General features: G+C 36.5%; 1 protein-coding gene across 1 annotated transcript in view; it reads right to left on the reverse strand.

The window, feature by feature from the left end:
* Positions 1 to 594: 594 nt before the first annotated feature.
* Lingo2 (leucine rich repeat and Ig domain containing 2) overlaps positions 595 to 12,135 on the reverse strand; it is a 121,832-nt gene continuing 110,291 nt past the window's right edge. The window contains exon 2 of the mRNA XM_013020799.1: positions 595 to 2,745. Within this exon, the coding sequence (XP_012876253.1) occupies positions 890 to 2,710 (1,821 nt within the window). The 5' untranslated portion in view covers positions 2,711 to 2,745 and the 3' untranslated portion in view covers positions 595 to 889. The remainder of the gene's footprint in view (positions 2,746 to 12,135) is intronic.

The following is a 12,135-nucleotide window of genomic DNA, read 5'->3' on the forward strand; positions in this document are numbered from 1 at the left end:
TAATTAATAACACCTACCTTGCATTTTTCAAGGTACATCTAGTGGCATACCTCCTCCTGGAGAAACCCAGGGCTTTGTTACAGTAAACTGGTCCGGTGTGATATTACAAGTATAAAAAATATTCCATTCTGTATCAAAACTAGGCACATGCCTTTATTTATAATAACAGAAGTGAACAGAATTGAGCAGTTTTGCCTTGGGTCCTGTTTCTTAGCATCCTCTACCAGACATACACAACTGTCAACAAATTTCCACCCATTACCTCCAGGGATCTAATCTCAGGCTTATCTGTAGTAAAGGAACATGAAATCACACTTGGATCTATAGTGGTGAGTAACTAAAAAGCACAACCTCTCATTCATATTGCTTCAAAACATATACAGCATATATGTTTCAAAAAAAAAACCAAGAAAGGAAAATAATCTATTGATCTGTTTTTGGTGCAGAAGCAACAGTATGGTATGATGCAAGGCTTTAACAAATGATAATTATAGATACAAATTTTTCTGTAGAGTATGTGTTAAACAAATGTGTCTTTTTAAATATGTAAATCCTACACTGTAGGTTGTTCTTTTTAATTTTTTTTAATTTTCATTTTTTGCCGTGGTAGAAAATGCTGAATTATTGTCCATGAGCATGAGCCAAAGGTTCAGGTTCATGACTGAGATCCCCAGAATGCCAGTATTTGCAATGCAAACAATTAGTATCCCACTGAGTGAAGGGTTCTGACACATGCCTGCCTGCCTCTATACATCCAGTCTCCATAAGAATTCTTCCTGCTTCCACACAGGGGGCAGCTGCTTCTCAAACTAAGGATTTTCTGTGCCAGACTGCTTTACAGATCACCAACAACGACACAGAGACAGTAGTGCCCATCAGTGGTAGACCCTCAAATCATTTTCATGTTGAACCTCCTGGGTCCGGCCACCTCCCCTTCTACAACAGCACCATTGTTTTTTCGGGGTACATACTCAAGGTCAATGCTGTTTTTGTGCTTGCCTTTCCCTCGGCTCCACACAAAAAGGAGGAGAAAACAAAATAAAACCACTCCCAGGAATGTGAAACAGCCCATGGCTGTAGATACCAGTATTGTTTTAAGGTCCAGGGAGAAAGTATTGGCATTGGTGCCATTGGAAATGGTGTCATTGGAGTCGGTCATGTACATAGGGGTCCTATTTGCGTAAAGGAAGCGGTCTGAAGTGAATCCTTTCACAGTTAAGGAGGCTGTGAAGGTGTCATTTCCCGCAGCATTGCTAGCGATGCAAACATACATCCCACTGTCTTGATCCTGGGCAAAGCGGATTTCTAAGGTGCCATCACCCAAGACGGTGGCCCTTCCGTTAGACTTGGAGGTGATAAAACGCCGTCGGGGTGTCACCCAGGAAATCATGGGCTGTGGATCTCCATCTGCATTGCATTCTAGCTGCACCGTCTGCCCTTCATCTACCAGAAGGTGTTGCAACTTCTTTTCGCGGATTTTGGGTTTTTTGCAGGTAAAATAAAAAGAAAGGGCAGTGCTGTGGAAATCCTTGAAGGATTTCTCCCGGATGGTATCTGGCCCAGCGCACATGGGCTGCTGGCCACCGAACTGCAGGGTGGGCTGTCGCTGCAGGATCCAGAGGAGACGGCAGTCACAGGCCAGTGGGTTGTTATTAATGCTCAGGACCTCCAAAGCCCTCGGGGAGGAGAAGACATTCTCTTCCAAAGTTTCCAGTAGGTTCTGAGACACGTTGAGCACACGAAGGAAACGGAGCCCTTGGAAGGAATGAGGCTCAATGGTACGGAGCTGAGCCCCCACGATATGGAGCTCCTGAAGGCGGGTCAGGTCAGAGAACATGCCTGCTTCAATAGTGCTGATGGGGTTGTAGGAGAGGTTAAGGTGGGTCAGGTATACCAGATGTTTAAAGGCCAGGAAGGGAACCGTGGACAGGTTGGTGTTAGTGATAGAAAGGGATGTGAGGTTGAGACCGTAGAGGCTATTGGCGGGCATCATATCCAGTAAAGGCCAATAGTCTATCTCTAGGTGTTTCAGATGGAACAATCTTTTGAAGGCATACACGGGCATATTGTTGATGTTAAGATGCTTCAGATGTAGGCTGATGAGGCTGCGGAGGTGGGAGAGGGCTTCCGTGGGGACTGCCGTTAGATTGCATTTCTCCAGGGTGAGCTGTTCCAAGCTAAGTAGCCCGCTGAAAGCCCGGTGTGATATATAAACCAAATCATTGTCTCCCACTTCGAGAGACTTCAGGTTATGCAGATCCTGGAACATGTAATCCAGTAAAATGACAATCTTATTTTCACTAATGTCCAGCTTGGTGAGGTTGGACAGCCCCGTGAATACTCCTAAGGGGACCAACTTCAGGCGATTGCCTTTCAGGCGAAGGGAACGCAGGTTAAAAAGATTGTTGAATGCTCCCGGCTCCACATTGGCAATGATATTGTCACTCAAGTCTATCTCCTCCAGGAGAGGGTATGATATGAATTCTTCAGGGTTGACACTTTTCAACCTGTTTTTGCTGAGGTCCAAGATTTTGGTCTCGATGGGAATGCCCTCTGGGATGGCAATCAGCCTTCTTCTGTGGCAGCTAACAGACTTGTTTTGGGCAGAGCACTCACAGCGAGCAGGGCAGCCGATGGTGGATCCCATGAAGATGAACACCACAGCCAGACCCAGGAGTGGCTGCCAGCATGATACGGCTGTGTGAAGCATGACTCCACTTCTTAGTCTACACCTTGGTCACGGGCCTGCAGAGACAGGGCAAAAGAAGGAAGAGACGTTGAGTTAGAGCATACATAAGGGACATCAACAGATGCGTAAAGGGATAACACGACTCTGGATGAGGAACCAGAGCTGGGATTATGCCCGAGGGCTCCCCCTGCGGAGGACATGATCTTGGAGAGGTTATTTCGGCTCTCTGTACTTTGAGAATCTCTCGTCTATGATTATAATGTAAGGTAGTAGTCTAATGGCGTTAGTAATTGTAATACCTTCCTAGAACTTGGCATGACAAATGTAGTGTTCGACAAATCTAACAAGACGAGTTTAGTGTCTGGAACAGACGGAGGTAAAACAGCATATAATTCACATGCTTTCGTTTAAATTCAAGTGAGAGAATCAGAGGTCAATAGCTAAGAGGAAAGCAGTTCTGTGCGAATGGCAGTCTGCATCTGTAATGTCTGGGATCTCATTCTCTATTCAAAATGAAGCTAATAGAAGTTACATTCAACATCAGGCTAGTGGGTCCAACAAGCTAAGCAAAAAAATTACACTTACTACAAAGTACTGAGATTCTGCTTCACCTCTCCCCCCCCCATATATTCCCTTAAAAAGGACTTCTGATTTTAAGGCAATCTTCTGGTAGGAAGTCAGTGAAATTTGATTTAGGAAGGACCCCCCCACCTTTTTTTTTGAGGCAAACCAATATTTTGCCTTCATTGTCTCCCTGTTGGTTGTGTGTTTCTTGTAGAGATGAAACATAATCAAGGTACCTTGATGACTATGGTATAAATACTTATAAGCTTCCATCATTCAGGATGGGAAAACTTGTCAAAAACTATTTGATCAAATAGGAAAATAAGCAATCTAGACTTTGCAAAGTAAAATATATATATTTACTTGTGTTATAAAACTTATTTTAGTTAATATCATTACTAAAGAATATCAAAATTCTTAGAATAAACTTAAGAAATGCATAGAAGCAATATGACAATTACTAAATCCTACTGATAAGTCAAAATAAAATTTACTAAACAAGGACAAACTCTATAGTTAGAAATATGAAATAACATAATCTCAATGAAAACATTCATTACAAAATATTTTCATATAGAAAATTAATTCTAAAGTGGAAATAAAGAAGCAAAATACAAAGGTTTGTCAAAGAAATCTCTTAATATTAGTTGGATTCCATAGTAGAGCTTAGTAAACATCATATTAGTTCTATGTATTTCCTTTTAAGTTTATTTTTGTTTATCTGTTATAGAGGAAGACTGGAAATGTATAGTGCATACATATAGTATAATCTTGGTTTTATAAGTTATGATATCAGTATACCACAAAATTATGTTTGTAAAAATAAACATGGTAAAATAATCAGAAAAAGTAAGAAAACATAATGAAAACAGTATTGTATATTTAAACATAGGAAGTAAAACTAATAAAGCAATGTTACATTGCTATAAAATATATAGTTAAAGAATTATATCTGAATGCATGTGAAAAATGCTGTGTTGAAGATGACTGATGTTAACAATTTAGTGAGGAAAATATACATAATTAGCTAAATATTGTTAAAAGGAGGTTGGAAGAATAAACAATACAGATGGAGAGAAAATAATCAAAATACATTATTATGCCTTTATGTAAATATCACTATGAAGCCTCTTTGCATAGTTTGTTAACAAAATGTATAAAAATAATAACAGTCTTCAAATTTATATATTCACATATACTTTATTATGGCAGGGAAATATGTTTTTGACTATATTTGTATGGGTCTTTATGGATGAAAAGATTTTTTTATATCATTGATACATTTTTAGTTTCTTTGGAACTGGTAAAGTGAGTCTTTTTAAAAAATTCCACTGAAGAATACTGTTATCTTTGGTAAAAATTTGCTTAATGTACATGTAACCAGTTGGATAATGAGAAAATTGGCATCTTGGTTCTGACTTATTTCAATAATATTTTAGGAAAGTGTTCTTTATTAAATCCATTAATTTGGCAAGGAGAGTACACTTTGGAAGATAGTGATCCAATCATTGCTATAGCTAACCTGGGAAGGAGTTCAATAGCTAGTACATATATTTTAAAGGTTATTTTGGCTGAAGTCAAAATGATGGGCTGTCCAAATGGTTTGTACTCAGCTAGCAGGCAGCAGGCAAGCTATCTTCAGCTCAGGAACACTTCAGCCATTGATTACTAGCAGAAGTAGATAACCTGGAACCATAACGCATCTGAGTTCGTTGATGTAGCTTGGAAACTGTGGAGGAAGGTTATACTTTACTATTCTCCCCACAAATATTCCTTGGTTTTACTCTGGCAGGGCAAACTGCTGATTCCATTTAGCTTTTACTGTCAGTAGAAGTCTTACAATCAAAGCTTCCAATGTCCAACTGTGACCAAGGTTTGATAGGATGAACTTTGTTCGTTAAGAATAAGCAGAAATTTCAAATATATAGGGAGCATACAAGGGCCCTTCCATTAATTCTGATCAAATGGACTCACCAGGATAGTGATTAGTAGCTTTTTAAACCTAGTGTGTGAAGTTTGACATTTTCATCCTTAACATTTTCTCTAAGCTTGGTATTTATTTACGACTTAATGTATTGTATTACTGGAAGAAACACAAACAAAAGCATCAGGGGTTGTATGAAAAAGAAAAGCAATCTAGGAGGACAGAAACAGCAAAAAAAATCTACCTGGCTCAATGATAAGTTATAAGGTTCTCATACACACGTTATTTTGTGATTATAAAAGAGAATAAATGGGAGCATTAAAGATGGTATATGTATGGTGCCTCACACATTAATAACTGTTATTTTCCTCATGTTTTAATGGGAGAATTGGTTTAGCTTCCTGAAGCGGTGTCAGTCAGAACAGAATATCAAGCCAAAGAAAGACATGGATTTCTACTGAGGACAAGACAGCTCAGAAGAAAGAGATCTTCCAGGGTTTGATACATTGGCCAGAAGTGGACAGTTTGCTACAATGAAGAAAGAGAAATAGAGAATTCCAAGTAGCCATAATATTTAAAAATACCAGTAAGTAAGGGGGTAACAGTTGTATATTATTTATAAAAAAATTCAGAAAGGAAATAACTGCTTTGATGGACAGTACAGTAATGATAAATTGTTTAGTCTGCGAATTCTATGATTAATTTAGTTCTCTGGCAACTGAACAAGGGCACAAAACAATAAATGGACACCATGAAAATCTTAAACCTTCATCCTAGTTAATGATAGGATTTTCTCCTCCAATAAAATGATTTCCCAAAATGGAGAGAAGTAGTGATAAATAAAAGAAGTAGGGAAGAAAAGGAAACAAAAGATGCTATGAACAAAGGCTTCCAAATTCATCTGATATCATCAAACTTTATAGTTGTCTAAGACTCTAAATTGGAAATGCTACTGTGTCAAAAATCAGATATACCTGTGTGAGCCAGGTGCTCATTGGTCACACTTGTAATCCGAGCTACTCAGGAGGCTGAGATCTGAGGATCATGGTTTAAACCAATCCAGGCAGGAAAGGACATGGAACTCTTATCTCCAATTAACAACCAGAAAACTGGAAACAGAGATGTGGCTCAAAGTGATAGAGCACCAGCCTTGAACAGAAATGCTCGGGGAAAGGCCCAGGCCCTGAGTTCAAGCTCTATGACCGACAAAAACCAAACACCAAAATCCAAAACCCAAGAAAGCACTTGTGAAATCTGTACAAAGCACTGGAATCAGAGAAATCCATTCTATTGTGAATATATCTGGAAACTCAACAGGGGGACCTGAGTTCCTTGAAGGATGTAAGGAAAGTTGAGATCAAACCCAGTGTCCCAAATTTATCAGAAACTATTGGACTTGAGCTCTTTCTCTACAGAAATTAAATTTCTCCTTCTACATGCTTCATAATTACCCTCAAAGCATTGATTCCATTTTTCTTAAAAAATGGAAGTTTTATTTTTTCATTTTTTAAAAAACTATCTCTAAGTAGCTATATAATGAGTTTTCCATTCAACCTGTCACCTGGAAAGTTTTAATACTGAAGCTCAATTTAGAGAATCTTCAAGAGAAAATGGTTACAGTAACCATGACAGCCAGATGTGGAGAACACCAAATGAGTTTTATATTATAAACATAGTTCTTAAACTAAAATTTATAAGTGCAACAATAAAAATTTTTCAGTGGTTCAGACTAGAGAGAAAAGTTACCCACCATTTATAATGATACCTTTCAGTTAGCCATGGTCTATGACCAAATCTATGAATCATTTTTTATTATCTTTTAGTAGTTTTACAATGGAGTTGTGATTTAACAAAGCAGTTTGTGAATATAATATATATTGATTATATGTTGATTAATGTCACTATGTTCAATATTTTCACCAATCCCTCTCCTGCTCATCCTTTCCCTTACTCTTGTGAATTTTGTAGGATATACATTAGATTCTTGTCTGCATTTTTCTGTGAATCATTTAAGAGAGCATTTGAAGTTATAGTACTTGTAGAAACTATTAGATACTTGCAATTGCTATTTAGTTTAAAACCTATATAAATAGCATAAGATTCTATCTGTAGTGAAAGGAACTGTTAAAATGACAATGCAATAAAGTCTTTGTAAACTGATATAAAATGGGCAAATATCTTATAAATCAGACACATAGTCATATCACCTATTTATTTTTTCCTCTCTGCTGACCCTTTATAATTTATTCAGAAGAGGTAAGTAGATTAAGAAAGTTTTTATTTAATTCTGTCATAAATACATTAGTGTTATGCGGAACTGATGGATTTTCTTTTTAAAAGCTGACAACTTTTATGTAGTAATCTCTTGGGATTTTCAGGAAATACAATCAAGAGACATTTTATATAGTTCCCTTTGAGCCTGATGATTGAATCTCTGACTTGGTGAGTCTCTAGGACTCCTATCTATTCAGAGATGCTACTTTAAACAAGGGGAAACCATGCTCTGTCATGAATGTTGTCTTCAAGGATGTGAGAAATAGTTATTCAACTGGAAAAATTCTAGGAATGCAAAAAAAAAGCCCCACAAAAACCCCAACACCCAAAAGCTCTCAATAGAGCAACAACTCTTTTTACTCTGACCTAAAAGAAGACAGCTCCTTAATATGTGTTCTCTTGCCAGGCAGGAGCTAGACAGGAGGCATGACGGACTTTTTGCTACAGGGTGAGACTACTGAGGAGTCCATCTAATCCTGTTGAAGTACTTATCTCTTGACTTCAGAAGGAAAAAAAAACACCCTTCTTGCTGATGTGTCATTTGCCTAGGGTTACAGCCTTAGTACTGGAGAATGTATTTTTAACCGGGATCTCTTGACGCCCAAGATTTTTTCTATCCATGATTGCTTGAGCTCTTAACTTTTATACTTCCTGCATCCTTTCTCTCTCTCTCTCTCTCTCTCTCTCTCTCTCACACACACACACACACACATATTACTATACAAATCTTATCCCAAAGAGATAGAACTATTTTTGAGGAGCATATTTTTTTAAATAGAAAGTATACACTTTTCTCTATTCCCTTGGGGCTGTGCTTTGGTATCTTTTTTTTTCTTTTCTTTATTTTTCTTTTGTATGACTCAGACTCAGTTTTCTACCAGATTGTATCTAGTTTAAATTACGAGTTCATCTTGTATTCAAATAACTGGTAAACAATTAGAAAAGCTTGTCCTAAATCATTAATTAATAGTTTCTGTTTAATCTTTCTTGCAACTGGAGAGCTCGCCATTCTGGTGTTTATTTGGATCTCTTTGAAATGAAAATTATTTCCTATAGTTCTAAATCTCCTTTTGGCCTACATAGAAATATTTGGACACATAGAGTATGTCTATATTACTTGCAACTTTAAAAGATGAAAGTGGTTTTTGTTTAACTTAGAAATTAACATTACTAATTAGAGGTTAGTTGGCTTCAGATGCCTGGTGGCCTCAAAAGTGTGGTACAGAATGCTTCCAATCAACAAGCAGGCATTGGGTGATCGCTTAGAGCACAGATATACCTACAAATCTAGGCCCTTGATATTCTACTTTATCTTACCTCAAAAGCAAGAACAATAGTGAGCATGCTACAAGGCTTTTTATAAGAATTAAATGTGATCATGTAACTAAAATCCTTTATATGGTGTGTGTGTGTGTGTGTGTGTGTGTGTGTGTGTGTGTGTGTGTGAGTATTCATGGCCTCACATATTCACTTGGCTATTTTGAGGAAGGCTGGTATCCTACTACTTGAGTCATACCACAACTTCAGGCTTTTTGCTGGTTAATTAGAGATAAGAGTATTACAAACTTTTCTACCCAGGTTGGGTTTGAACTTTGATCCTCTGATCTCAGCTCCTCAGTAGTTAGGAGTAGGGATGTGAGCCACCACTGCCTAACCACACTTTTTTTTTTTAATATTTAGAAAAAGGAAGATGCTTCAAATGGAACCAAAAATCTTTGAACTGAAGACAGCCCTAAAATTCTTTTTCTTTTAAAATGCAAATAGTTACTTAGAAAATAGATAATCCTTAGCTCCTGGGTTAATCTATTGCAGTAGATGTCAAAGTTGGTTAAGTATTTCATATTACAGATGAAAAAATTAAGATAGAACCCAGGGTAAGAAAATTCTTCTCAGAAATTACTTACATTCTCTATAGAAGGCAGGCAGAGCTATGAAATATGTGCCTTGCTTTGACTAGAGTAAAAAAAAAGTTGGCTGTCTTTTTGTGATAATTACTCATTTTCAAGATCCACCCAGGCTAATCTGAAGGAAACATGGACTGCCAAGAACCAATACTCCTCCTTTAAAAGGTTATTAATTTTTTCTCAAGAAAATAGGATCAGACAGAAGAAAATTCTGTTAGTAGTTTTCCTTTCAGATTCTTGAATTTTATCTATTTTTTTCCCATGAAGAAATGGACTTTTTGAAGTGCCGGTATTCATGAACAAAGGCTACTCTCTGCGGATTACCTGATTTTAATTAGTTGGTGCTGAAGGCACCTAGACATTTTAGCTTCTTTCTTGTTTAAAGCTGTTTAGATAAGATAGCTGTCTTAAATCCCTTCTGGAACACTCTGGAAATGAAACAAATATAAATTCATACCAGCTTCTGTAACAGATAAATCTGAGTAGCTTAAAATGAAAGAAGTTTATTAGTTCTGCTCCATGAAGACATTGAGAGACTGGGGCTGGATTTTAAAGTTTCCACTCTCTTCCAAGTCTTTGAAGTCCCCTCCATTCCAGGAAGACAAAAAGGATCACAATCGAAGGGTCCTTATGAACCAGACCTGACATTTAATTAGCCACTCAGTCATGTGGTCATGTAAGTCATTGGGAAAGAAAGGGCTCAAGTCAGAGCTGCTACAAAGAGAGCTGCCACATGCCCCAATCCAGCTGTTCTGTGTCCATGATTTTTTCACATATGATGGCAATTTTCACTGTTTACTTAGGTTTGATAGACAGTGTTCTTGTACTAAGCACAGTGAAGTACAGTAGCAATAGCACATTACCTATATTTGTCTTTTGCTATTAACGTCATGACTTTTATTGAACCCCTGTGTGTACCCACACCACGATTGGTTTCATATTATTTTTAAAACCACCTAAAGACAGAATATGCTGATTTCAAATGGAAAACACAAATGGGAAGCAATAATTGAGAGGTAATTTGAACATATATAATAGAAACAAATTAATGTTATATTCCAAATAAAATATCTTCAAGAATCTATTTGGGAAGAATATTACAGGGTTAGAGAGGTATTAATAATTAATCTTTTTTTTCAGGGAACTATTATTTTAAAACTCTTATGGACTCATTTTCTCTAAATATTGAGTATAACATTAGACTGTATTTCACACTCTGGAAAACATATTAAAGACAGGTATAGGGTTGTTCACATTTACTAAAAGTTGTTAAGACTATAAAGCAGAAAGGACTAGATTTGGGTTCACATATTTAAAAAAATGAAGGGATGGGGACTCTACCATCTTGACTGCCATTCCATTCTGTTTTTCTAACACACATCTCTACATCTCTTTTTTTATTTCATTGCTGGGGATAAATAGCTATATAAAGAATAACTACTAACATTTTTCTGTCTTTCAAATAAATTATTTCTAAGGAAGTACCATAGAAATCTTTTAAACTGATTTTTTGCTTTATTTAAGTTCATAGGGCTAAGAGCTTTGTTTTGTATATGTTAGCAATATATCTATCATGTATGTGTGTTTTAGCGGGCACCTACCTATACCTATACTACATTTGTATCACTTGTCTGTATGTATAGAAGGGGAGGGAAGATACCATATAAGTATTCTCAAATTTATTTATATTTTGGTAAACATTTCTAAAAGCATAGGGAATCAGGTTATCTTAAATGTTTTTTTTCAAGTTCATGGAAACAAGTCTTTAGTAAGTAACTTTTAATATCAGAAAAATTAGGCTCTTATAATTCTCTTTACAGCAAATTTATAATATCATTGCTTTGGCCATCTTAAGTTAAAGGCCCTTTATCATAAAAATATATGGTTTTAAACTTTACTCAAATTGAATTCATAATCCCTATGACTTCTCTACATATACATAAGAGTACAGTAAAATTAGCAAATACTAAACTCTATTGATAATTTATCATTCCTAGTTTGTGGTTTTTAGGAACAGTACACACACTTAACATATGTTGATTCCTTGGTTTAGCTGCAGTATAAAATTAAACAAAATACAAAATACATGCTTGGTGAACATTTCACCTGTGGATGTCTATGACTTCACCCTCAGTATGTTCCCAAATCTTGGCTAGCATTGAAAGGACAAAACATTATACTGGTGGGGTTTTCTGCTAATAGTTTTTTTTTGAAGCATTATTTCTCCAACACAAAAGAGCTTTCCCCCCCCCAATATAATGAAAATTGAAATCCCATGTGTATCAATAGTAAATAGACAAATTTTATTTTTTATTTTTTCAAATAACTGTTTTTATTTTTATTTTTTCAGTATAAATATTTGCCTTAATGGCATATTATGATGTAACACCAATTGCTTGTAGGGTAGGTAAATATCTCAGTATTGAAACCTAATCTCTAGTTGTTGTCTTAAATATTATGTTTGTATTCATGCAACATACACACTGCTTAGCCTCATCTAGATACATTTGTCTTGAAAGAAAAACCAATAAATGGCTCAGCAAACAAATTTTTATGATTGCAAATATAGATGGAAATCAAATAAAACATGAAAGAGCCCAGAGACACTCTAAAAACATGACATAAAGAAATGAATCATGGGCTGGGAAGGTGGCTCAGTGGTAGAGCGCTTGCCTTCCATGCGTGAGGCCCTGGGTTCGATTCCTCAGCACCACATAAGCAAAAAGAAAAAAGCCGGAAGTGGCACTGTGGCTCAAGTGGTAGAGCGCTAGCCTTGAGCT

The sequence above is a fragment of the Dipodomys ordii genome, unplaced genomic scaffold (assembly GCF_000151885.1).
Source record: "Dipodomys ordii isolate 6190 unplaced genomic scaffold, Dord_2.0 Scaffold53, whole genome shotgun sequence".
Classification (NCBI taxonomy): Eukaryota; Metazoa; Chordata; class Mammalia; order Rodentia; family Heteromyidae; genus Dipodomys; species Dipodomys ordii.